Here is a 26,925-nt window from a genome sequence, read left to right on the forward strand (position 1 = left end):
GCCTTACAGAGTTTACCAAATCATAGTGGAACTACAGAACACAAGTTGGACTAACAGACAGGACGAAAGAAAAAAAAAAACTTGTCTTTTCCATTAATTAATCAGTGTTATAAATGTTGTATCACAAAAGATGTAAAGAATCGACCAAAAAAAAAGGAAGCTACATCGAAGTTACTCTTAGAACAACCTATGACAAAAGCTGTAGAAGATTCGTAAACAAAAATTAAAGAAGGAAACAAAACCACTTATTGCTTATGGGTACTCTGATCCTTTGGTGTTGCCTTTACACATCCTTTTGCTTCTGGTCCAGCAAAAGGAACTTTGCCTTGTGTGTTTTACCTGCAAGGACCTAACAAATAAAAATTGAAGAGGTTTCTTTAACTTCATTTGCTTCGTTTCTTGGCTTCACTGTAGAGGATAACTCCAATGACCGTTAGCGAGTAGCCTAACATTCCAGTCACTGAGACAGGATTCTTGAATATTAAAATCGATACCACCACTGCTACTGCTCCTTTGGCGTTTCCTAGCACCTGCCATAGAGAAGGTTCATGAAACCACTTATTGACTTTTAGAGAAGAAGTGATAATTAATGTATAGAAGAAGATGAGTTGTTTTACCTGGAGAGTCAGAGCGCTGGTGTGTTTTGTGACTAAGAAGTTAGTCAAGTTCACGAAATAAGCAAGCGCCGAATTAAATAGCAGATACCAAACGATTCTGAAATCGTCTCTGGCGAGTGCAATTGTAATGCCAACGACGTTCTTCTCCATGATAAGGGTAGCAGGAAGAAGGAACACAACAGCTATGGGAGCCATGTAGAGGAGTAGATTCATGGAGTTTAGCTTCTCCCTTCAAAAACAAAATTATATTTTCAGCAGCCCTCATAGCAAATACAGACTTTCAGAAATATAAAACCTTAAGCTGGTAAATCTCCAAAAGATGCTATTTATCACTTACCCTTCTGAAGATAGCAAAATCCCTTGAAGAACTGATTTAAGTGCTCTCGCAGCCGTGGCTGCAACGCACATAATGAATCCAAACAGGTGGAAGCTTGGTTCACTCTGATCAAATCACGAAAACAAAGAAGAAAAATCAGATAGTGAGTCAACTCAATACACAGATAGCAAAACTCTGTCTGAAATCAAATAGATGCAAAAGTAAGCATACTCTTCACATACATATAAGAACAACTTCTCTTCCAAGTAAAAACTTTTGCAGATAATATAAAGCTTATATTGTGAAGTGAGTGAGATAAAGTAAGGAAGTCATCAAAAATCAGAAGCTTCAAGCTCAGAGCAATGCAAGTATTTGTATACATAAATGCTACCCTTCCTAAGATTTCTATCAACATTCACGTACAAAACTGAATCAATCAGAGCTACATATTTCAATCTCAATACTCATAAGTCAAATCAAAATACAAACGCAAGAGCTCATTTTTGAAGTAACTGTGTTAAAGGCAGCTTCGAGCTCAGAGCAATACAAGAATAAATATACATAAATGTTACCCTACCCAAGATTCCTCTCAACATTCACATACCAAACCAAATCAATCAAATGCCACGCAGCCCACACCTCTACATTCACATCACCATCTCCCTAAAGCTAGTAACTTCATCAGCCACATAACAACACATTTCACCTCACACACTACACAGTGCACAGCATATAAAGTTTATAACTTTATACTGTGACGTCACTGAGATGAAAGTAAGAAAGCTTTAAAAACTCAGAAACTTCAAACTCAGAGCAATGCAATAATATATATATAAACACAAATGTTACCCTACCCAAGACTCCTATCAACATTCACATACCAAACCGAATCAATCAGATAACTTCATCAGCCACATAACAACACATTTCAATAACTCAACAACACTCATCAAAATCAAAAAACACAAACTTACCCCACTAGCAATAACAACACCAGTAACAACGGGCACGAGCGTAACATAAGTCAACCACGCCTCCTTCTTCAACGTAATCAAATACGCAAACACGGCCGTGAAAAACGGCGTCGTGGCGCCGATGGCCTGGTTAAACGAAACCGGAAGAAACCTCAGCGAAATGTTCCCGAACACCACGGAGACGCAGAAGACGAGGCTCAGCGCCGCGATCTTGAGGAACTGGACGCGGGACCTGATCGTCTGCATAGGGACCATCTTCATCCACGCGATGGCCACGTAGCTGAGGAGCGAGCACGCCGTCATGTGGCACATGGTGAGGAAGATCGGGTACTTGAACCCGTAGTTGCTGAGGAGGTACTTGTTTAGTAGTAGCACTCCGATGTTGGACGAGTACCACGACGCCACGATCCCGATCGTGAAGAATCGGCCGTTGGCCGCCATCTTCATCGGATTTTTGGGAAGTCTACACTTCGATCTGATTCGGTTTGAGGATTCTTATGAGGGGATTGATCGAATCGGGGAGAATGGTGGAATCGAGATTTGGAGAAAGTTGCGATTGGTGAAGAAGGAGGAAAGGTCGTCTAATCAGAGTTTTTTTTCTTTTTTTGGGGGCTAAAAGCTTCAACAATGCGTTATGTATTGTTTTTTCTTCTCTTTTTAATGCGTTTATGTAAGTTTCCCTAAGTTTAAATTTAATTATTCAGTAAATTGCATTTATAAGACTACTTTTTAACTGTTTTGTTGTGGGACTCTCGTAATTGATTTAATTAATCGAATAATAATCAAAAGTGGTAAATTAACATCTGACTTGCCTGTTTTTGACTTCTAAATTGTAAGAGCAAGATTAATGAAATTCTGAAGGTGGAGTTCTTATATTCCGTCAAAAGCTTTATTTTAAGAACTCTCATTAATCATGATCTAACCTTCTTCGTAGTAATATGAACATTACCGGTTTTCGGTTTGGTTTAATTTACTGCGTTTTATGTTTTTTTTTTGTGACAGCACTGCGTTTTATGTAATTATGAAGTTGAATGTAGTTTCGAACCCATAAAAGTTGTAATGATCATCACATGCACCAATAAATAATTAGGTGAAAAAAAAATCCAAATGATTTAAATAGGTAAAGATAAGGGCAAGCAAAATAAGATAGTTACATACTTAAACAGCCAGGTTGTTGAAATGTAATTGTCACATTTGTTACAATGATTCAAATATGGCTTCTGTTTGTAGTAAAATAGGAGTATATGCTAATTTTTATACGACTTTGTGGTCAGTAGATAATTTTGTTTATTATATGGATACTGTCTCATAATCACAGATCACGGGATTTGGGATCGTGAAGTGGATTATCAGTTCATGACCATGCACGGGCACGATCTTGTTGACTTAGCGCAACGTGCTGAATCTTATTATAAGGAACACTACCAACCGACAATAAAGTCATCCCTTAAGATAAGTCACCTAACTAGAGCTCCTTCAGACAGGTCCTGTTAATTAACCGGTTATGAAATAGTTAGGACTTGGGACCTACGTCCTTGAATCCAACTCTCAGGCTCTAGCTGTCCATTTCTTGAAACTTAAGCCTATGAACCATACGCTTAATTTTGCACAAAACTAGCATAAACGTAAGAGGTAGATCCGCTCATGTTTCTCACATATTATATTAGAATCATTAGACTTTAACTCATAGTAGACTAATGCAATTATCAAACCAAGGAAACCAACCAAAAGAATATAAGACACACAGAACTCAGTTAAACTCCTTTGAGCTTTTATTTAACCCACAAAACAGTTGTTTGTTTTTTCTTTAAAACCGGCAAAATTCAAGAAGGTTCATCTTAACAATGAACCCAAGTTAAAAGACAGGCATATAACCTATCAGAAAGAATCACAAACGTAACGAAGAGAGAACCCTTCATTATATACTCTGATTGAAAAGAGAAGTTATCGTTTCTTCAAAGCCAAAGCCACATTCATAGTTCCCTCTCAAGGTAAGGGTCTCGAGGAGAACTCGGGTTTAGATACTCAGAAACATCTGAGACATAACTTTTCAGCTTAGAGGTGGTTCGTGTGAGCCACCCTGCGTTCGCCTGCTCCATTTCCTCCTCCACTCTCCTCCTCTCTTCTTCTTCCAACATAGTGATCCTTCTCTTACCCATATACATCTTCACAGCCACCACACCTTCATTCACGACTTCCACCGGTGGGACCACGAGCGGGTTCTGGTCCACGTTCAGCTCCACCAGGCTCTCCAGCGTGCCGAAAGTGTCCGGGAGGGCGTGGATTTGGTTGTTGCTCAAGTCCAGCTTCTGGAGGCTAATGAGGTCGCCGAAGGAGGAAGGGAGATCCTTGAGGTCGCTGAAGTTACTGCTTAGGTTTAGGTACTCTAGGTTTGTGAGCAAGACGAAAGAGTCAGGTAGGCCGTGAAGTTCGTTGAAGTGGGCGTCGAGGTATGTTAGGGATCTCATTTCGCCTATGCTGCTTGGTAATGATCGGATCTTGTTGTATTGGATCATGAGCTTTTCTAGATTCACTAGCTCGGAGCCTATGTTGGTTGGTAAGTAGGTGAGACGGTTGAAGCTCACGTCCAAGACAACCAACGACCTGAGAGTTTGAATGTAAGAAAGTGGTTGAGATTGATTACAAAAACTAAAACTTGACAAAGTGAGAGTTATGTATGTACCCGCAACGGCAGATGGAATCAGGCAAGGCGGTGAGCTTGTTAGTCGAGACATTCAGAATCTTCAGTTTGGATAGTAGACCGATAGAATCTGGTAATGTCTCCAGAAGATTACCGGAGACATCTAGTTCAACAAGACCATGCAATCCTGCTATTGAATCAGGAATAGCCTGTTGGACAATACACCTCGGTCAGAGTAAGACAAGTGAAACTCAGAAACTGAGCTTTTGCAAGTTATTTTGTATAACTAAAAATGAAAAAAACTAATGCAGCTAGAGCCATAGGTTCCAACTCAGAACAACCAAAGAAACCAATAGCATTGACATCAGCGGCATTCGCTTGCAGAACGTGAATCAACTTATTAGCCATAACTGGACCTATTCCTTTATATAACTAACTTATCGAGCACATGTTTGACTAATATCAAAGATAACAGAACCAAAAAGAAGCAGATATGTAGAATCTCTTTAAACTACAATAGACTACAAATCATTAACGACCAAAATCTCAGACGCAAAACCAAAACAAACACACATTAGCCGGAATCTCTTTAATATCACATCACTCTAGACATCATTATACAAAATATCTTTGAATCACACCAGAAAAAGCATTGTTTGTCACCAATAGAATAAGACCAAAACCAAATGCAACTAGTACTCTTGTGATCACTCCTTATCATCATTTACTAAACTGTATGCTCATCAGCGACTCTATAATTCCCCCCCAATCAATTTACGTTACCACATTCTCCAAGCTGTAGGATCTTAAACGAAAGTTGCATCTTTTAACATCAGACTAGACATGATTGATACAAAATGTCTTTGAATCACAACAGAAAAGGCATTGTTCGTCACCAATGGAATAAGGCCTAAACCAAATGCAACTAGTAACCTTGTGATTACTACTGAACATCTTCTACTAAAGGGGTTTCTCAATAGCGACTGTAGAATGTCCCCAATCAATTAGCGTTACAAAATCCCCAGATCTTTAGGATCTTAAACAAAAGTTGCATCTTTTAACATCTAGAGAACCCGGGAACAGATTCAGACTCACCCTACTCGCCACAAGGTATCAAATTTCACAACCAGATTCTCAAAACCTATATGATCTTAAAACAAAAATTGCATCTTTTAACATATATCTAGAGAAGCCAGGAAGAGACTCAGTCAGACTCATCCTACTCGCAACAATGTAGCAAACTGTGATCCCGATTCTTGAAATGAGAACAAACCTGGAGCTGATTGTTGGAGAGATTAAGAACAAGCAACCCTTGAATCCTCCCAAAAGCCTCAGGGAGCAAACTCAGCTTCCTCCCAGACAAATCAACCCTCTCCACCGGATTAGCCAACGCCTCCCGCAGTATCCCCACAACCTCCTCATTAACCTCCACCTCCTCAACCCCACCCTCACCCTCCTCAACCTTAGCTTTCTTCTCCGCAAACTCATAAATCCTCACAAGCCTCTCCTCCGCCTCACTCAACAACTTCTCATAAGACCCATGAACCTCGTCCAGCTTCAGAATCGACTCGCACCACGTCTTCTCCTGATCCATCTCCCGCCTCCTCTTCTCAATCTCATCCTCCCCCGCCGCCTCGGTCAGCGCGATGTCCTCGAAGGACTCCGACAGCATCCCCTCGATCTCGTTTAGCTTGGCGCGCGCCCTGTCGACGGCCTCGTGATCGGGCCTGGGCCCTAGGGTTCGGAGGACGGATCGGGTCTCCGCGACGTCGGTGATGGCCTTGGTCATGGAGGCGAGGACTCCCGGCTCGGCTAGGTGAGGCATCTCGATCTCGATCGACGATTGTGGTGGTGGCTGCTCGACATCGAAGGCGGGGGCGGAGGAGGAGGATTTGGCGGGGGTGAAGGAAGGGAGACGAGCTAAGACGTAGGAGAGGACGGGGAACTTCTTGGGGTTGGGATCCGCCGCCATTGTCGTAGCTTTTGGGCGTGTGTGAAGAGTGTTCTCGGAGAAGATTTTGAATCTGAATCGGAGAATTGATGATGATGATGATGAAGTGGTGAGATTGTTCTCTCCACGTTCTCTCGTGTTTGCCTCTCTCTGCTCTCTGTTGCGAAATCGCCACGTGTTCACTGGTGTTACCTAAATATTTAAGAAATATAAAAATTATATTTATAAAATCATACTCTTAAATTTTAAAAATCATAGAAAATATTTTTGTTTTAAAGTTTTGTAATATAAATTAAAATATAATATGTATATATTTTACAATTTCTGTTATTTCAACCTAAAAGTTTTGTCGAATATTTTTAATTTTATTTTTATTTTTAAAGAAAAAGTTTTTCTTTCCCACAGTCGTAAGGAAACGATAACTGAAACCAACTTTTGATTTTAAAAAATTCGGAATGGTTTGAAACGATTTGTAACACTTTTTATGATTGTTTCAAGACGCAAACAAACGCTAACAACCGCAAAAACTGTGTTTGCATATGGCAGTGGATAAACCTGTCATACCTTTGGTCTTTGTTTAAAACGGTTGGTCAGCTATGAACTGTGGGTGAATTGAGCTAGTTCAATAATATAGAAGTAGACATTTAAATATGGAAACTTTCACTTTGGAATTATTAAATTATTGATACATGTTAAGTTGTTTTTGGTAAGCTATAATATTTCCACAGTATAGAAGTAAACTTGTAAAAAAATGAAAGAATATATAAAAACCCTATTAAATTGAAAAGTTAGCAGAACCCTAGCTAGAGTAGTCTTTTCTGTGGTTGTGTCGTCATCAAACACTGTAACATGATGTCGCATAATCTCCAGCACCATACGAGGAGTATCCTCGCTCACAGTAGCAGGACTCTATTATTCTGCTCCTACACAAACGGAACCCTACCGTCTTCCCCAAGGCACAGCACTACTACTCTGCATAGCCGTATCGAAGCCGCTTCAGAAGGCAAAACAGCAATCACTAGGGTTCTTGAACAATGGAGACGTCAACAAAAAGGTAAGCAAATAAACCCTTCGATGGTGAGAGTACTCGTGGAGGAGCTTAGAGACTCGCAACGTTTTCGTCAAGCCCTAGAGGTATCTGACTGGATGATTGAGCATAAGCTATGCAACCTCATCCCTGAAGACTTCACAGCTAGGTTTTGTCTTATGGAGAACGTGTTGGGGCTGAAAGAAGCTGAGAAGTTCTTTGAGAGCGTCCCGGAGAATCAGAGAGGTGAAGCGATCTACACCGCTTTGCTGAACTGCTACACGGTGAAGAAGGATCTTGTTAAAGCTGAAGGTACTTTCAAGAACATGAGGGAGATAGGTTTGCTTTTGAAGCCTTTGCCTTACAACTCGATGATGTCTCTCTACTTCTCTGTCCGAAAGAGAGACAAGGTCGATGAGATTATGCGAGAGATGAAGGAGAACAACGTTCAGTTTGATACTCTCACCGTGAACATTGCTTTGAGAGTGTATGCTTCTGTGTCTGACTTGTTGGCAATGGAGAAGCTTCTTGCTCATTGGGAAGGGACTATAACGCTGCATTGCCTCACGTCACTTGACATGGCAAAGGCTTATCTAAGAAATGGTTCAAAGGTTAAGGCGAGGGAGATGCTTCTTAGAACAGAAGAGGACCACATAGATCATGAGTCCTATGCTGAACTCTTGACGCTATATGGTGAAGCTGGAGAGAGAGAAGACGTTTACCGTATATGGGACTTGTACAAGATGACAGAAAAGCAAGATAATGATGGGTTTAGGGCTTTGTTTGGATCTCTCTTGAAGCTAGATGATCTCAATGGAGCAGAAGAGATTTACTACAACGAGTGGGATGGCTCTGGTCTTGATTTAGATGTCCGAATCCCGACAATGTTGGCTTCTGGTTACCGCGAAAAGGGACTGGTTAAGAAGGCAGATAAGCTGATGATTAAAACCATAAGAAATGAAAAAATGGTTAGACCTATTGGTCAGTTGCTTGAGGAATGGGGCAAGAAAGGGAACCTAGTGGAGCCTTCTTACATGAGAGAGCTTATCAAGGATCTTTGTGACTCAAAACAATACCCTAAAGCACTTGAGGCATCAACATGGGTGAGTGAAAGAAACTTGTTTGCTCTTTTCCCTGAGGACTATGCAGCTAGGCTTCATCTCATTGACAATGTATTAGGTTTGGAACAAGCAGAGAAGTTTTTTAATTGTAGCATCCCTGAGAACATGAAGAACTACTCTGTCTACTCTACACTCCTAACCACATACACAAGATCATCCAAAACTGTGGATAAAGCAGAAGCCACTTTTGAGAAGATGGAAGAGCTAGGGTTCCTATTAAACTCCACACCATTCAACTCAATGATATCTCTCTACAGTGAGATGAGAAAAAGAAGCAAGGTCATGAAGCTTCTAGAGAAGATGAAGGAGAAGAACATAGAGCCGGATAATGTCATAATGAACCACGTTTTGAGAGTTAACGCATATGTATCAGCCATGGAATGCATGGAGAAGTATAAGAGAGAATGGGAAGACAATAATCTCAAACTTGAAGTGAGGACTATGGATGCAATAGCAAAGGCTTACGAAGCAGAAGGGTCAACACTAAAGGCTATAGAGATAACGTCGAGTAAAAAAGAAGTGTACCGTCTATGGGATGCGTACAAGAAAGATAACGTGGGAGACATGAGTAATGAAGGGTATAGAAGTGTGATTAGGTCTTTGTTGAAGCTAGACGATGTGAAAGGTGCACAAGAGGTATTTAACGAGTGGGAGCCAGAGAGATACGAGTTTGATTCAAGGATTCCAAGTTTGCTGATTTCTCGTTATTGCGAGGAGGAGAAGTATAATGAGGTTAAGACAAGGGATGTGATGAAGTTGAGTAGGAAGAAGAGGAGAGGGTTACAGTTTGAGTTGTTTAAGGATGTATGTGTTATATTAACGGCTACTTCATTTGGGGTTGGGTTTGTTCCGTGCATGGTATCGCTTTGTGGAGGAGAGACAATTACTGTTTGGGGCTCGCTAGGGGTGGTAGTCACCGGTATTGTTTTAGCAGTTACAAATTCCTTTTGAAGTTTTTTTATTCGTCTCAGAAAATTTTGGTTCGGAATGTTTTTGGATCCGATTGGATTTTTTAGGTCTAATTGTTAAATTTTATACTATATTTTTACTTTTTGATAATCCGTACAAGGAGAAAAAGTAGCGGAAAGAGAGATAAATCTAAACAACACTGAAATCCAAAAAAAAAAACGCAATTACAAAACTACCAAGAAAAAGACAATAGTTGTTAGCTTGAACAACAACCGTCAACCACCAAAAGTTGAGCTAGCTCAGTTAAAGAGGAATTAAGGTCCATGCGAATTTGGCCCTAAGATGAAGCATGAGCTTATGGTATTAATTACATGAATTTAGGTATACAAAAAGAAGTCTCTATGCATCCGTCGGCCATTGGTATGTATACAAAAAGAATGAGTTGGACCGTTGGTATGTCATGTATTATAGGTTGTGTTATTTGGTAGATCATATATGATAGTGGTGTTATTCATATTTGTAAATTAGAATAAATTAATTTGGGAGAAAGGTGTAAAAATGATTCGTGTAGGATATATTAGACTTTGTTCATAGTTGTATGCCCATCTTTTTCTTCATATTGCTGAAAAGTAAAAATGATTCCATTTTTGTTTTCTTCTAAATATAGTGTTCCTAGTGTTTACAAGACGAGACCTATGTTGACAACACAACAAAAAGAGAAAGATGACGCCCCTTTAAATTGGTGATTACATTGTCTACAAATGCACCAGACAACAACAACAAAAATTCGATAAGAAACTCATCAAACTTCATGTTTTTTTCAGACACTTTGATGATTAGTCTCCACGATATATACACTTTGCAAACCAAAAGACGACATAAGTCGCATAACAAACTGATCAACCAATATTTCAAGTAGAATTAGCTTCAAGGACACTTTACAACTATTCCAAATACAATCACACTTTACAACTATTCCAAATACAATCAACAAAGTCGTTGTAGTATAGTGGTAAGTATTCCCGCCTGTCACGCGGGTGACCCGGGTTCGATCCCCGGCAACGGCGATATTTTTTGTTTTTACCAAGTCAAAGAAAGTAGTCAATGACAAAGAACTTGGTGGAGCCATCATGGCGTCTTCTGTATGCGAAAATTTACGTTTAACATTTATGTTCCGGTTACTAGGAATAACAGCACTGATATCAATAAGGTTACTACCTTTCTCAACATTTACGTTCCTAACATAATGAACCCATTAAAGTGTAACTAGTACTTTGAATAAACAAAAAAAGTGTAAATAGTGCAGAAGGTCACTCCTATAGTTGCTTCTCAAGTCTCTAAAATAGTTGCCTTGCTTCATTGTAAACGATGTTAATCTTTCTTGTGTGATAATACAATATTCAGAAGTGTTTATCAGCCATTACCTTCAGCAACGAAGGGTCTAGGTATTATATATGTTCTGGAGGAGATGTAAGGAAGGGATAAGCAAAGAAAGCTTTGTATTAAAAATCTGAAGAGTCATACAAATTAGTGAATTACAATAACAGATGTGATGTACAAGTTGTACAGTACAACCTTGCATATGGAGCTTTTAAATAGCTGTGTATTGATCTTTGAAACTTTTTAGTTTTTAACAAATGTAATGTAAAACAGAGGTTAACATGTCGTCTGGTTGGTGTAGTCGGTTATCACGCTAGTCTCACACACTAGTAGAGGTCCCCGGTTCGAACCCGGGATCAGACACTCTTTTTTGCCGCGTTTTAGTCATTCTTCCAGTAATATAATGACACGTCGTCATCCGCTATGTTTATATACGCACGTGCGTACTGATTTTACTTTTCACTTGCTTGCTTGATCCACCGGGAAAATAAACAAAACACAAAACCTGAGAATCCTTACTTTATATCTCTCTTTAGAACTTCATTTGTAGCTTTTGTTGTTGTTGCCTCGCATCTATTTAATGTTTAGGAGGAGGTTTTCTATGTTTAAGTGACTGGTACTTTTTATCGTTGCTTCTGTTGGTGTTGGTTTGCATCGATTGAATGTTTGGGAAGAGGTTCTCTATAGTTAAGTGATTAGCCTTTCAAATGGACTTACTTAGTATTATATTTAGTTGGTTATGCTGTTGGTTCTTAAGATTCTAGTGTTGCAAAGTTCTCTACTTTCAGTGATTTGGTTGTTTTTGATTGACCCACTGCTTTGCAGTGTTTGTATCTTTATTCGATCATGTGTGTGTTGTTCCTTGGCGTATATTGAAAGCTCGTGCTTTATGAAGTTTATGTTGTCTTTTGCCAGTTTTGCAGCTACTTTTAATGAGAAGATGATCCGGACCATTAGGCATTTCTCTCCACATTTAGCTGCAAAGATGAGACCTCCCCACATGTGAGTTCTTTTTGATTTGATCTCCGTCTAAGATTACCAAAGCTTAACTTTACATTTATTACTACTTGTTTCAGGCCAGTCATTCGTGGGCGATCTGCGGCGAGGAAGAAGGTTTACGTTTGTGGCCAACCACGTTTGGTATTTGTCTTCCTTGGCTTAACCGGTACTTAAACTTAACATCTCTCAGAAGTCATATAAACCCTCTTCCTACCTCTTGATATGCAACTGATACAAAGTATTGATTTCCTTATGCAGCAAGCTTCGTCTTGTGGTTTACTTCCTGCGGTTTGTTATGGGTCTTCTATGCATTTGCCACTGCCCTTCTCAGTAAGCTATTACACTTCCATTGATTCCTTCTCTTGTCTTTGGTCCAGTATTAAACCTCTTAACTTTGATTTTATTCTCTCTACAGTGATCATTCTTCATGCAAGCCTGAGAACTCCAAACCTCAAGGCACGTTTGAACACATTCCGTGAAGAATTCAGGGCTGTCTGGCGTAACTACAGTGAACTTTAAGTCAACAAGAAGCCTTCATGCTTGAAGCAAAACCAAGCGGGGAATGATATCACGGTTTCAAGTAAGGGCATAAATTCCGATTCCTTGTCACGTTGGCAAACAACAATCGCAGTTATTTATTAACTTCTAGTTAGCTAGTAATTGTAAGGCGACTTGTCTGATGGCAGATGCACCTCCTTAGGGTTGAAATCGCGGAGAGAATATAGTGTTGTGCTCTGAAGGTTCCTTGTAATGATGCTGCTCATCATCATCAATTCCATTGTAGTGATGGTTCCATACTCTTTACACTTTTATAGTGTGTTAGCAATTCAGCTTTACAATATCTTCTTTTATGTTAAGATAGAATCGTGCAGTTCATTGTAATTGTGTTACAATATTTTGGCAGACAAAACATGTGTGGCCTAGGCACATCATTATTGGAAAAAGAATCAAAATTTCATTCTCAAATTTAATAATTAATATTTTTATTTTATAATTGCTTAAAATGAAGAATGAGAAGGAGCTATATTTAAAAAATATTTCTTAAAAATAGTATAATATTTAAGAACTAAATAAAATTTCCTTATGTCTTGAGCCTGAGTTAAAAGTTACTTAAAAGTTAAAAAAACTCTTTGCTGAGCTTAAGAAAAGGCCCATAACAACATTTAGAAGAAAAGGCCCAAACTTTCTCCACTGCGTACTATGTTCGAACACGTGACCTCGATGTCGCTCGGACAAACATTTTTAAAACGCTGCGTTTCAGTCATTAGCAGTTACCGGAAGCACACAGATAAGATCCCTTACCCTAAGCACCATCGAACCAGTAAGCGGCGCATCTGAATCCAAACGACGACGAGATGACGACCGATCCACAGCAGAAAACGAGCAAGTTCCGATGGGGAGAGATGGACGAAGACGACGATCTCGACTTCCTTCTCCCTCCGAAGCAAGTGATCGGCCCAGACGAGAACGGATTGAAGACGGTGATCGAGTACAAGTTCAACGAAGAAGGCAACAAGGTCAAGATCACGACCAAGTCACGCGTCCGTAAGCTAGCTTCCGCGCGGCTCAACAAGCGAGCCATGGAGCGGAGGAGCTGGCCTAAGTTCGGAGACGCCGCGAACGAGGACGCTGGGAGCCGTCTCACCATGGTTTCGACCGAAGAGATTCTTCTGGAACGGCCTAGAGCTCCTGGTATGTTCTTTTCTTCTCGGATTGGATTATTCTCATTACATAAACTATACGAATCTAAAAGAGTTAGTTCTGTTTGGTTGTACGAATCATGAACTAGATAATTAGTCTTATTACACAATCTAATAGAGTATACGAATCTAAACATTGGTCTTGTTACATTAGTTTTGTTTGGTTATACGAATCGTGAACTAAAACATTAGTCTTATTACATAATCTAAGATTATATGAATCTAAAACATTAGTCTTATTACATTAGTTTTGTTTGGTTATACGAATCATGAACTAACACACTAGTCTTATTATGTAATCGAAGATTATATGAATCTAAAACATTTGTCTTACTACATTATATTTGTTTGGTTATAAGAATCATGAGCTAAATCGTTAGTCTTGTTACATAATGTTAGACTATACGATCGAAAATATTAGTCTTATTTAGTTATTACTTATAACATTAGTTTTGTTTGGTTATATGAAGCGGGAACTATAACATTAGTCTTATTACGTAATACGAAAGACTTGGGTGACCAATTAGCCGATCACATGTTAGCCAGGTCTAATGGGTATGTAATGTTTCAGGTACCAAAGCAGATGATACAAAGGCAGCAGGGGACAACTTGTCTCAGCTGGGTAAAGGTGGTGCAGTCCTCATGGTTTGCAGGACATGCGGCAAGAAAGGTGATCACTGGACATCAAAATGCCCTTACAAGGATCTAGCTGCACCAACCGATGTCTTTGTCGACAAGCCACCCACGGGGGAAACATCTACCGCATCCGCCGCACCTGGATCCGGCAAGGCCGCTTACGTCCCGCCTAGCATGAGAGCTGGTGCGGACAGGAGCTCTGGCGGTTCGGACATGAGGAGGAGGAACGATGAGAACTCTGTGCGTGTGACTAACTTGTCTGAAGACACCCGTGAACCTGATTTGATGGAGCTCTTCCATCCGTTTGGAGCTGTCACTCGTGTCTATGTGGCGATTGATCAGAAAACTGGAGTGAGCAGAGGATTTGGTTTCGTTAATTTCGTGAGCAGAGAAGACGCTCAACGAGCCATCAACAAACTGAATGGTTATGGTTATGATAACCTCATCCTCAGGGTTGAGTGGGCTACTCCAAGACCCACCTAGAAAATGTCTCGAGTCTTTCAAAAACTCTTCTCGTTTTCTCTTTCCTGCTATGGCTTCTTGTGTTATCGACCCGTTGTTTGTTGGTTTGGTTCGGTTTTGTTCGGATAAGGTGAGAAAATGCTATGTTCATCTTTAATACATAAGGCATGTTTAAAATAGTAGTAAACAATATTCCTCTAAATTTCAATTTTGTCATAAGATTGTTACCACCTTTTCATATTTATCCTTAAAAGAAAACAATTTTTTCTACATACAGTACTTTGTGATAAAAAAAACTTGCTTAAATTATTTACAAAAGTTTAGGAATAATTTATAAAAAATTATATCCAATTCAACATTAAACAATAATCACTAAACTAATGTTATGGTATTTTTAATTGAGTGTATTTTTAAAAATTAGTAACCAACTTAGAGTATTTTAAGCAATTTCTCTTCATTTTATCTCACAAATTAATACAATTCCATTTTCTTATATTTCATTTGTTCTGATTCATTTTGCTGCATACATTCGTAGAAATCCAGGGTCAGTGAAACAATATTTTTATAGTCCAATAAACTAGCAGATTTGTGTGTTTCTCTGTACTTTGAAGTGTGATTCGGTTCGTTTTTTTTCCTGTATCTGGAAGTATAATTTGGAGAAGACTTTTCAAACCACTTTATATCTTGCTTCTGGCTGGTCTTTGTTAAGAACCACAAACATTCTAGTTGAGCATCACTGCAATTAATTCCTTTGCTATCCATGTAGTTTGTTACCCAAGAAGGCCAAGACAGACATGTGCAGCTTAATTGTTCCTCAAACTCAAGTCACCAGGATTGGATGCTTCATGCATCAAAGCATGTCTTATAAATATGTAAAAGGGAAGAACAAATTGTGAGTTGAGTTATATCGTAGTTCATCACTATATAAGTGAGCTCCACGAATACGTGTTCCCATGCCTGTAAAAGAAGTCCACACATAGTCCTTTCTATTTATATACTTCTATATATAACGAGTCCTACTTTTTCTCTTATTTGGTATTTTTTCCTTTATTTACTCTTAGTAACTAATTCATATGTTTCCTCATCTTTAAACTCAGAACACATATGTTGACAAAAAAAAAGCTCAAACAAACATTTTACATTTAAAAAAAACACACAACAAAATTATATATCCCATAATAATAAACACGTTAGGTTTAACAAATACCCATTTGTTCTTGTGGTTCTATTATAATTTGAAACCTGTTATAATAATATATTGACATATATTTGAAAGTCTTTTCATCGTTGACTGAGTTTAACTCCGTCATTTGAGTGGTTCCATACACTGTCTCCATCTTCTTCTCCCATTTATATATGTTTACCGCAGAGTTATCACTCCAGAAAAGTGGAAAACGAAAAAAATAAACTAGTAAAAATAAATAATCTCAGCCACTAAACAATCTTAGCCACCGTTGGGGGTACTTTCGTAAAGTTCAACCAGAACTTCTTTCCCGCGGCGTACGCAAGACGGTAACTGAGAAAATAAAGTGATCTCCGGTGATGAAACTGAATCGCGGCGGTGGAGAGCTCGGCCACCACCACCCCGAAGCCCTGAAGTTTTCCAGCTTAACCTTCACGCTGGAGCGGCCACGTGAGTACCTCGTGCTTCTCACTCGCTTATCCATCCTCACGTGCCTCATCGTCTCCGTCTCTCTCGTTCTTCGCGCCACTTTCACATCCACCTCCGCACCCTACTCCTACGGTCTCCGTTTCCACGCCGTATCTCAGAAAGCTCTAGCTACACCGCCGGCGAGATCCACCGGTCCGATCAATATCTCTCACATCCAGTTCTGTATCGCCGGAGCAGCTGAGACCTGGCTCGATCGGAGCCGTTACACCTCCTCGTGGTGGAGCAACTCCACACGTGGATTCGTATGGCTCGATAAACCGGTTATGATCAATAAAAATCATTCAAATAACCGGTTCTCGATTCCGGTTCGAGTTTCCGATACAAGCTGGACTCGGTTCAGATTCTCCAGCTCACGAGCCGCGGTCAGGATCGCTCGCGTGGTCTTGGATAGTTACAAGCTGAATCTCCCCGACGTGCGGTGGTTCGTGATGGGAGACGACGACACCGTCTTCTTCGCGGAGAATCTCGTCGAGGCGCTCTCCAAGTACGACCACGAGGAGATGTGGTACGTCGGCGGAAACTCGGAGAGCGTCGAGCAGGACGTGATGCACGACTACGACATGGCGTTTGGAGGCGGCGGGTTCGCGATCAGCCGTCCGCTCGCGGCGCGTTTGGCCGCCGCGATGGACGGCTGTCTCCAGCGGTATTTCTACTTCTACGGTTCGGATCAGAGGATCGCGGCTTGCGTTAGCGAGATTGGCGTTCCGTTCACCGAAGAACGCGGGTTTCACCAGGTGTGTTTCTGTTTTTTTATTGGTTGTTTGGATTACACGTGTCCCAATCGTTTGTTGGAGCCCCGACAAAATTTGAAAAAGTTTTAGATACTGAGAATGAGAATTGCTAGATTTGCGTGGATTTATAAATTTTATAAATGAATAGAGGTTTGAATAGAGTCAAACTTAATAATCACTTAGGTGAGTGTTGAGAAAAGCATTTATTAGGATTTGGTTTAAAGTCACACAATTGTTGACTAAATAAGAAAAGTAGTGTCAGTTACTGATAAGACACATTAGCCTCGCTAATCTGACTAACATACACGTTTAATTAATGAAACAAACTGAAGTGTGACAGTTTTATGCTTAGCTGAATGCTCTCCTACCGTTTTTGTTTTGTTTTATGAATGGTCCTCCGTTGCTTGTGGTCCATGATTGTTGGCAAACAAATTATTTATTTATTTATTGGGGGTTTAAATTTATTTTTAGAGCACGTGATTCTGTCGTTATGATATACTGTACTACTTCTTATACTTAAGAAATAAATATTTTAAATACTCATTTTTTGAAACCGATGGACTCAATTTTCATATTATACCTAGTTATCTGCTTTCTTTAATGTGCTTCTAATCTACGTTTCCCGTAAAAAAAAATTGCCAAAGATTATTGTTGTTAATGGTAACTCTGTTTTTGTCCAAAGAAAAGAAAAATGGTAAGTCTGTTTCTAATTAAATATTTAAGATTGTTGTAAGTATTTAGATATACCAGTATTAACATAGAGTTTGTGTTTTGTACTAACAACATTCTTTGTTGTGTTGAAAACAAATAAATTTGCAGCTTGACATAAGAGGAGATCCATACGGGTTTCTATCCGCGCATCCACTTGCACCGCTTGTATCTTTACATCACCTCGATTACTTAGACCCATTATTACCTAACAAAACCCCCATCGAGTCGTTACAAACCCTTATGAAACCTTACACCTTAGACCCGCATAGAATACTCCAACAGATTAACTGCCATGACCCCAAGCGTGGATGGTCCATATCCATCTCGTGGGGATACTCCATTCAGATATACGCATACTTCTTAACCACTAAAGACCTGGAAACGCCGTTGCAGACTTTCAAAACCTGGCGGTCTTTTAGCGATGGGCCTTTCATGTTTAACACCCGGCCCTTGAAGCCTGACCCTTGTGAGCGTCCCGTCACTTATTTCATGGACGGAGCAGAGGATGTGGGGGATAGTGGGACGAAAACTTGGTATAGCGTAGGGGATAAGAACTATGGTCATTGTGAAAAGAGTGAGCATACTCGGGTTAACAAAGTGAAGAGGATATTGGTGACTTCAATGAAGATGGATCCTGAGTATTGGAAAAAGGTTAGTGTTTCTAATTTATTACATATTGGTTTTATGTGAAATTATGTTTTGAAGCTTTATAGTTATATTTCTTTTTGTTGATAGGCACCAAGGAGACAGTGCTGCGAGTTGTTGGAAGGAGGAGGAAATGAGAAAGAAATGTCAATAAGGATTAGGAAGTGTTCATCTTTGGAGATGATATAAGAGAAACTCGAAAACCAGATAATATTCTAAACAATTTTAGTACGAACCAGATTCCGGTTATGGTTTGGTTACAAACTAAACCAAGAACACCGAATCAGGACCAACGAATAGTTAAGCAATTTTAGGCTCACTGAGAGAGGAGAGCATAGAAGACTCGACTTCTGACTATGTTGATGTTTTTTTCACTTTACCTATGCATGTGTCGTGTATGATAATAGCACATACAACAAGTTGGCAAAGGAAGCTAGTATAGTTGATTCTTCTTATATTGCAATATTGATCCTGGACTAGCTCTCAGAAAAGAAAAGATCTTGGCTTACCTTTTGAATTAGATAAATATTGAACAACAAAATACATGAATATGTTTTCAGCATTGCTACAAAAGGTGATCGAGTATGAAAAAAAAGACGATTTTAAAATACTAGACAGAGGATGTAGTTGATATCATGATACTAGATAGAGGATGTAGTTGATATCATGTAGCTAGTATTTTAAAATACCCCCAAAAATTAGGAATATCGGCAAATTTTATATATTAAAACAGAAATCACAACTTTGATTCATGTGTAATTTTTTTAAAAATGGACCTAATGAACATATTCCTATAAAATCATGTTACATTTAATCTCAAATCTTATCATTTAAATTTTGGGCCTACCAAAAAATTTTATTGGGCTATCAATAATTAGATTTAAAGAATAGATGATCCATTTGATTTATAGATAGTATAAATTAAATAGATATAATTTTTAATGTTATAATACTATACCTCCATATGTTAAATATTTAAATATTTGTCGATGTTTTTTTTTTGTCATCAACTTTACAGACTCATATTGACTCTGTGAACCAAAATGAGAGATCTTGATCCATGTGAACTACAAAAGACGTTTCCTTCCTAGCACTGCGAGCTAAGCTATCTGCCTTCTTGTTATGCGTTCTTGGTACATAGATAATCTCTGTTCGGGAAAAACTCTCTCTCAGACTGTTTATATCCTCCAAATAACTTGCAAATGCTGGCCATGATTAATTTTTGTTGATGTTAATTTTTAAAATTGTAAAGATTTTTTTTTAAATAACAAAAATCATATTATCTAACAATGATTAATCTTTACTACCTTAAACCAATGAAAACAAATTTTAATCTATATAGTTTATTTTAAAAATTAAACAAAAACTAAATGTTTAATTATTTACTCGATAATATAAATCTATGAAACGAAAATTTTAATTTTTAAAAAACTTTCAAAATTTGTGAAATGTTACAATATCTTTGAATATGACAATAAAACAATTTTTACTAATCTTTTTATATATAGTTACGATTTTAATAATAAAATAATAATCTCAAAATATATATATATAGAAGAAGATACAAATGCATGTGAAAGTTTAAAACAATCTATTCAATGAAAATAATATACCGTAAACTTATTATGTTTTAAAAATTGATAGACACATATATTATAATATATACCAATTTAGAATTGAAAACAAAATATTTATATAAAATAAATGAAAACAAAAACCTGCACGGTTGCGCGGATCGAGATCTAGACCTGTTATATATTATAAAAACAGAAGCCACAACATTGATTCATGTGTGATTTTTAAAAAAAATAAACCTAATAAACATATTCCTAGAAAATCATATTACATTTAATCTCTAATCTTATCATTTAAATTTTGGGCGTACCAGAAATTTTTATTGTGCTATCAATAATTAAATTTAAACAATATATGATCTATTGGATTTATAGATAATATAAATTAAATAGATATAATTTAATGTTGTAATACTATATCTCCATATGTTAATAATTTAAATATTTGTCCATGTTAACTTTTAAAATTATAAAGATTTTTTTTTAATAATAAAAATAATATTATCTAACAATGATTTATCTTTACTACCTTAAACCAATGAAATTTCTTTTAAACTATATAGTTTATTTTAAAAATTAAACAAAAACTAAATGTTTAATTATTTACTCGATAATATAAATCTATGAGCGAAAAGTATAATTTTTTAAAAACTTTCTAAATTTGTGAAATGTTACAATATCTTTAGATATGACAATAAAATAATTTTACTAATTTATATATATATATATAGTTACGATTTTAATAATGAAATAATAATCCTAAAATATATATATATATATAGAAGAAGATACAAATATATGTGAAAGTTTAAAATAATCTATTCAATAAAAAAATATACCGTAAATTTATTATGTTTTAAAAATTGATAGACACATATATTATAATATATATACCAATTTAGTATTAAAAATAAAATATTTATATAAAAATAAATGAAAATAAAAATCCACGCGGTTACGCGGATCGAGATATAGTTTTCTTCTAAAAGACATATATTTTTCATAGTTGAAGATATGCTTTTCCCAGATTAAAAACTTACAAAATATTCTTTCTTCCACAGAGGGAGAAGGATAAAAATAAACAGGATAATTATGTGATCTTTCCAAAGCCTATCCAAACATACGACTTCACTAATATAAAGAGAAAATTGCAATCTATGATATATTAAAAAGTTACAAATATTATTTCCAATTTTTAGTTTTAAAAACAATTTCCTAAAAGATTGTGCAACATATATTTTTATATATATATACTATAGAGAGAACACAATTGTCTCACAAAAACAAAACACGAGCCCTAACTAACCTTGCCTCCAACGATGTCCATAAGATTCGGAAAGATCATCTTCTTCTTCTTTGTTGCCCTCGTCTTGTTTGTGGAAGCTTCGCATGCTCGTTATCTACTGCCACCAATAACTGATTTGATAAACGGTGAAATAGTCGAGCTACATCCTATGATGAGGAAAGTGGTTGATGGAGAAGCCAACAAGAAGGTGAAATCGAGATACATTGGTGGCACCAGACGTTTTCGAGTTCGGAAACCAAGTTTGATGAGGATGAGTATGTTTTAGAGCTCAGATTAATTAGGTTTTCAAAATCTGCATAATGTTTCTTCTTTTTTTTCTTTCTGTTTAATTATTTAATCAATGTTGCTCCAAGCTTTTTACTTTTGATTTCTTTGTACCATCGAAAAAAGTTCAATCAATCTGATTTTTGTTTTGGCCAAATTCTTATTTCGTGCTTTTTAAGTTATAGTTGGTTGGTAGTTTATTATTGTGAATTTGCTGCAAAATAATGTATACTCGGGCTAATGTGATGCGGGATGTGTACGTTCATATGCCTAATGTTTCTTATTTATATATTATAATATATACCAATTTAAATATTTATCGATGTTAATTTTTAAAATTATAACGATTTTTTTAAAATAACAAAATCTTATTATCTTTACTACTTTAAACCAGTGAAAACAAAATTTAAATTATATAGGTTATTTTAAAAATTAAACAAAACTAAAAGTTTAATTATTTATTCGATAATATAAATCTATGAAACAAAAAAATTAATTTTTTAAATTTTTTTTCTAAATTTTTGAAATGTTATAATATTTTAAAATATGACAATAAAACAATATTTTACTAATCTGTATATATATAGTTATGATTTTAATAATAAAATAATAATCTAAAAATATATATATAGAAGAAAATATAAATACATGTGGAAGTTTAAAACAATCTATTCAATGAAAAAATATATCGTAAATTTATTATGTTTTAAAAATTGATAGACACATATATATTATAAATATATACCAATTTAGAATTGAAAATAAAATATTTATATAAAAATAAATAAAAACAAAAACCTGCGGGTCAAAGATCTAGTATCAAATTGTATCGGAAGTTGTAAAAAAAACGAAATCCAATGTTCGATCTAGTCTAGAAAAGATATTCAAATGTCTCGGATAAGTTAAGATGTTAAAATATTCAGCATACATGTGGTGTGAAGTCTTACTTGATGAAATAATTAATCACAATTTTCTAAATCCTGTTTTGGAGCTTGAAGAGAGACTTCTTGCTTTATATATGCATCTACAAGTCTAGCTCTTAGTCACACAAGTAACATGGATGGCAGATGAATTGCATAAAGCGGATTCTCTCGCAATCAGAAATCATACATTAATTTGAAGCAAACATATTGAAACATTGCATCATTGTAGTTGTGATTTTTATTCCCGTGGTCACAGATTCTGATGTCGTATGTTGGGATGATTGATACCAGCTTGTTTACCTAGAGCAGCATGAGTGATGCCCTTACGCTTCTTCTTGGTGGTCAAGACATTGGAAATAGTTACGTGACTGTTGGGTCATCATTAGGTCAAGCACAAGGAGGCGTTGGGTCTATCCCATGGACTTACATGCTTCCTCTTTGGTCCTTGTAATAAAAATGAACAACATCACAACTTAATCTTTCTGTATTTTTCTCGCTACTTATTTACGGTTTGTTATAGTTGAGAGAAGATTTATGGACGTTAGATTAGGTAAAACATATAATGATATATACTAGTGACTCAATACATAAAGAACTCGAAAATATTAAAACCCCAAATTTCTCCAATTTTTTTTCTTCCCCTTTAGACTCCAGTTTTCTTGCTTCTGATGAGTTCCTTAAGCTCAGCAAACTTCTTCTTGCATTGAACCATCGTTTTCCCTGGAACAGCTGCAGCTACTCTCTCCCATCTTTGGCTCGTCTCTTTAGTAAACGTCTTCAAAGCTTGAACCAAAGCTCTTTCTTGCACACTCGACCAACCATCTGCGTCTGAACTCCCACTTGCTTCACCATTGTTTCCCATTGGTAGAGATTCTCCAAGCTCCTCCTCCCTTGTGGAGAGAGGTGACGCGATTGAAACTGTAGGTTTCCTTTTCTCCAGGAATGTGTCAAACGCCTTGGCAGAATCTGGTTTTTGGAGAAGAACGGTCTTAGTTGCTTTAAGAATCTCCTCCACGGTTCTCCCTGTACCAATGTAATCTAATATAACCTCCCATCTCCGAGATATCCCCTTTGGGTATTTTATTATTCCTTTTCTTAGCTTATCAATCTCTTCTTTGCTCCATGGTTGCTTCTTCTTAGTGTTATCTAATTTAGTAGGCTCTGCGTCAACACAGTTGGCTTTCTCACTTTCTTTCTCTTTAGAGTTGGCTTTCTCACTTTCTTTCTCTTTAGAGTTGGCTTCGTGATCTTTAATCACATTTGCCAATTCTACCCCTTGTTTGTTTTCCATTGTATCATTTAGATTCTGCAGCTGCTGGATGTTTAGTGACATGCATAGATTCTCCACATCTTCCTTGGAGACGAGACACTGAGCCAGGACATGAGCTGAGATAGTTCTAAGACGGTTACGCTCTTTGAGTAAGAGTTTCCTCTCTTTCTCCTTATCTTTCTTTAGTTTTTCGGCGGATTCTTTTGCTTCTTCTTTCCTCATCTTCTCTTTCTCGGCGGCCTCCTCTTCCCGCTTCTTCTCAGCCATAACCTTAGCTTCTTTCTTCCGTTGCTTCTTGGCCTTTTCTTCCTCTTCTCTTTTCGTGATCCTCGGGTCTATTCTATACGCATTGTCCACTAGATTCCGGATTCGAACGTCGTCCTCCTTCCTAGCCTTTGCGGTTTTTTTGGCATTCTCTCTCTCCATCCACCTCCGCTCCTGGCGCGAATCTGCCTTCTCAAGATCATGCTTTCCTCCGTTAGGAAACTCTCTCAAACTCTTGAAACCGTACCAGAAGCTGTAGAACTTCTCAACGTCTTTGAGCTTTGTGTTCTCATCTCCTAAATCCGGCACACGCTGACTCGCTGTCGCCGACAGCTTAGCAATTCTCTTAAAGGCTGGACCAAACACCTTGAAAAACTCTTCTGGCGAGCAATCCTCGTCGTCAAACTCATCAGTGGAGTCAAAGATTTTCCTCTTGGTTGGATCCATCAGCACCTCGTAAGCTTCTTGAATCGCTCTGAAGCGAGAACCTATCTCATCTTTCTTGGCCTCCATGGCTTCTTCCGTCTCCTCTGCCAGAAGGAGAGCAGCGTGTTGTTTGTCAGGATGATGCTTCAATGCGGCTTCACGGTAGCTTTTCTTTATCTGATCTTCTGTTGCGAGATACCTCAAGTTTCTCAATCCCAACAACGCGTAGTGGTCTTGTTGGTGGTCTTGTTGTTGCTGTGTACCACCAGGCTTCTTCTTCTTCTTCCTCCCTTTGTTGTTGGCATAGGGGTTGAATGAAGGAAAAACATACTCCTCATCTTTATCATCATCACCAACTTTCTTATGGCTACCTTCACCATCAGTAGGCTTCTCTGCAAAGCCATGGAGTTTGAGAGCAGCAGAATGAAAGGCGTGACCAGCAGGTTCGCGGTTCAAAGCCTTCACAGGACGAGAATTGGAAAAAGCGTAGAATGGTTTTCCATCCACAAGCTCCTCGGAGTATGTAATTAGCTTAATGGCAGAGTCACTTCTCCCCCTCGGCATTATGAGTATCCACGCTTGTTTATGTCACAAAGATTACAGAAAGAATGTTTAACTTAGGGTTCATCTACATATAGTAGACAAAGCTAAACTTATCAGATTATTAACCGGTTTGGTTATCCGAATAAGTCTATTCTTTTGATTTTGCCAGCTTATAAATACTTTTGGCCTAGGACCATTTATCCAATTATTTGGGCCTAGCAATCTGGTCCTGGACACTAGGCTTGCGTCTTTGATATAAGAGCTGGTCGACCTAGATGATGATGCTATGGAGTTTATAGACTCAACGCCTGTTGAACCGGTGAACATTGACCACTATGTATTGATATCAAGCATATATATACAGACTCGTATATAATAAGAAAAAAGGATTCTGGAGAATATGGGTAATGATGAGAGATGGGATTCAATAAAGAGCATGGGTCTAGTTACGTGATACACAAGGAAGAGTTCACTTGCTTTTGGCTTGTGATACAAGTCAAGAGCTAACAGAGGTATAGAATTCTGGATGAGAGAGACTTCTGTGGAGAGGTTAACATATTTAACAATCTTTAATTCTTGGTTCTAAAAAACATATTTTACAATCTTTATTTGAACATATTTTACAATCTTTATTCTAGTAGAATTTTGTAATAAATTTTCGATGAGTTAAGCATTTATAATTATCTAGAGATGATATCCCAACTCCTATGAGATTTATTCAACTTCTGTTTTTCAAAAAAAAATTATCTAGAGATGATGTCAAAACCCGATAAAAAAAGTAACCGGATTTCGCTTTATAATTAGGTCGGTTCTATGTTTGGTCAGTTCGATCAGGTTGATCAAAAAAGAAAAAAAAGGTCAGTTCTATGTTTGGTGTCACCCAATCTATTCAAACTCATCACTCCTAAGATAGAATCAATACTATTAAATTAGAAACATGCCTAATTGATAAAATGTTGTGTCCATCATATATTCCTTTTATCTAAGGATTAGTTATTATTCTCTTTATATATCCATATCCAGTTTTATTTATAACTTTCATTTGATGCCCCTAATTTTCGGATCCACTTGAGTCAAAGTCTACGGTTTCAATCAATATAAGTAATCATATTAAACATGTTTGACAACAATATAATTGACATCAATTATCTTGCGGGTAAAAATCTAGAGTAAACAAATATGATTACAAAAAATGGCATACAAACATATGATTATAAGGAATATGGAGTATGTCAGGTCAACTTCTTAATTTTCTATTATCTTATAAAATATTTTTTGATTAAAATATATACAAAAATATAATTACAAAGAATAACATAAATATGTTGACAAAAAAAATATATAAAAATTAAATTTCAAAGAAAAAAATATAAACAAAAAGTATACGCGCCCTTTCAAAGGGTAAAAACAAAAAATGAAAATTAAGTTTGCTTTGACCAGTGCACGTTCTATCTACTGGTAAATGAGCCCACGTCCTTTCTCTTAAATTAACCTTAACAACTAACTTTGATCCGTCGGCGCTCGGGTTTATTTTCAAAATTAAATTCTTCTAAATAAAATTTTATATAAAATAATGTAAAGGTTTAGGCATTTTATCCAGATGAATAGAATCTTACCAAACTAAAAAAAAAAACAAAACCAAAATTTAATTGAATTTTATAAATAACCAAACATATCTTAAATTACTGGAACTAAAGAACATAAATCGAACCGAGAACCAAATGAATACTTAAATTTTAAAAATATAAATTATATACATACAAATATTAATTATATTTAATTTCTAAATAACCAAATATCCTAATTATAAACCAAATTACACAAAAAAAAGAATTACCCTGATATTTTTTTCAAATATTAAAA

General features: G+C 37.0%; 6 protein-coding genes and 2 non-coding genes across 8 annotated transcripts; 5 read left to right on the forward strand and 3 right to left on the reverse strand.

Moving 5' to 3' along the window:
- Positions 1–68: 68 nt before the first annotated feature.
- LOC106353046 (probable sugar phosphate/phosphate translocator At3g11320) lies at positions 69–2,547 on the reverse strand. The gene is made up of 4 exons (XM_013792719.3): positions 1,908–2,547; positions 955–1,058; positions 618–846; positions 69–530 (listed from the first exon to the last, which is right to left on the reverse strand). Exons 1-4 carry the CDS (start codon positions 2,352–2,354, stop codon positions 384–386), a joined length of 927 nt encoding a protein of 308 aa, XP_013648173.1. The 5' UTR covers positions 2,355–2,547; the 3' UTR covers positions 69–383.
- Positions 2,548–3,657: 1,110 nt separating this feature from the next.
- On the reverse strand, positions 3,658–6,688 carry LOC106353044 (plant intracellular Ras-group-related LRR protein 9-like). Its single transcript, XM_013792718.3, has 3 exons — positions 5,822–6,688; positions 4,591–4,757; positions 3,658–4,511 (listed from the first exon to the last, which is right to left on the reverse strand). The coding sequence occupies exons 1-3, from the start codon at positions 6,518–6,520 to the stop codon at positions 3,881–3,883; spliced, it is 1,497 nt and encodes a 498-aa protein (XP_013648172.2). The 5' UTR covers positions 6,521–6,688; the 3' UTR covers positions 3,658–3,880.
- A 186-nt stretch (positions 6,689–6,874) lies between these two features.
- On the forward strand, positions 6,875–10,386 carry LOC106353043 (putative pentatricopeptide repeat-containing protein At1g28020). Its single transcript, XM_013792717.3, has one exon. The coding sequence runs from the start codon at positions 7,349–7,351 to the stop codon at positions 9,596–9,598; it is 2,250 nt and encodes a 749-aa protein (XP_013648171.3). The 5' UTR covers positions 6,875–7,348; the 3' UTR covers positions 9,599–10,386.
- A 165-nt stretch (positions 10,387–10,551) lies between these two features.
- On the forward strand, positions 10,552–10,623 carry TRNAD-GUC. The gene has a single exon. It is a non-coding gene; the product is annotated as a tRNA-Asp (tRNA).
- Positions 10,624–11,222: 599 nt separating this feature from the next.
- TRNAV-CAC lies at positions 11,223–11,299 on the forward strand. The gene has a single exon. It is a non-coding gene; the product is annotated as a tRNA-Val (tRNA).
- Positions 11,300–13,170: 1,871 nt separating this feature from the next.
- LOC106353049 (eukaryotic translation initiation factor 3 subunit G) lies at positions 13,171–14,935 on the forward strand. Its single transcript, XM_013792722.3, has 2 exons — positions 13,171–13,627; positions 14,207–14,935. Exons 1-2 carry the CDS (start codon positions 13,291–13,293, stop codon positions 14,752–14,754), a joined length of 885 nt encoding a protein of 294 aa, XP_013648176.1. The 5' UTR covers positions 13,171–13,290; the 3' UTR covers positions 14,755–14,935.
- Positions 14,936–15,844: 909 nt separating this feature from the next.
- On the forward strand, positions 15,845–18,943 carry LOC106353050. Its single transcript, XM_013792723.3, has 3 exons — positions 15,845–17,139; positions 17,956–18,498; positions 18,583–18,943. The coding sequence occupies exons 1-3, from the start codon at positions 16,276–16,278 to the stop codon at positions 18,679–18,681; spliced, it is 1,506 nt and encodes a 501-aa protein (XP_013648177.2). The 5' UTR covers positions 15,845–16,275; the 3' UTR covers positions 18,682–18,943.
- A 3,352-nt stretch (positions 18,944–22,295) lies between these two features.
- On the reverse strand, positions 22,296–25,744 carry LOC106356771 (dnaJ homolog subfamily C member 2). The gene has a single exon (XM_013796496.3). The coding sequence runs from the start codon at positions 25,081–25,083 to the stop codon at positions 23,203–23,205; it is 1,881 nt and encodes a 626-aa protein (XP_013651950.2). The 5' UTR covers positions 25,084–25,744; the 3' UTR covers positions 22,296–23,202.
- Between the last annotated feature and the right edge of the window lie 1,181 nt (positions 25,745–26,925).

This window comes from Brassica napus, chromosome A3 (genome assembly GCF_020379485.1).
Source record: "Brassica napus cultivar Da-Ae chromosome A3, Da-Ae, whole genome shotgun sequence".
NCBI classification, from domain to species: Eukaryota; Viridiplantae; Streptophyta; class Magnoliopsida; order Brassicales; family Brassicaceae; genus Brassica; species Brassica napus.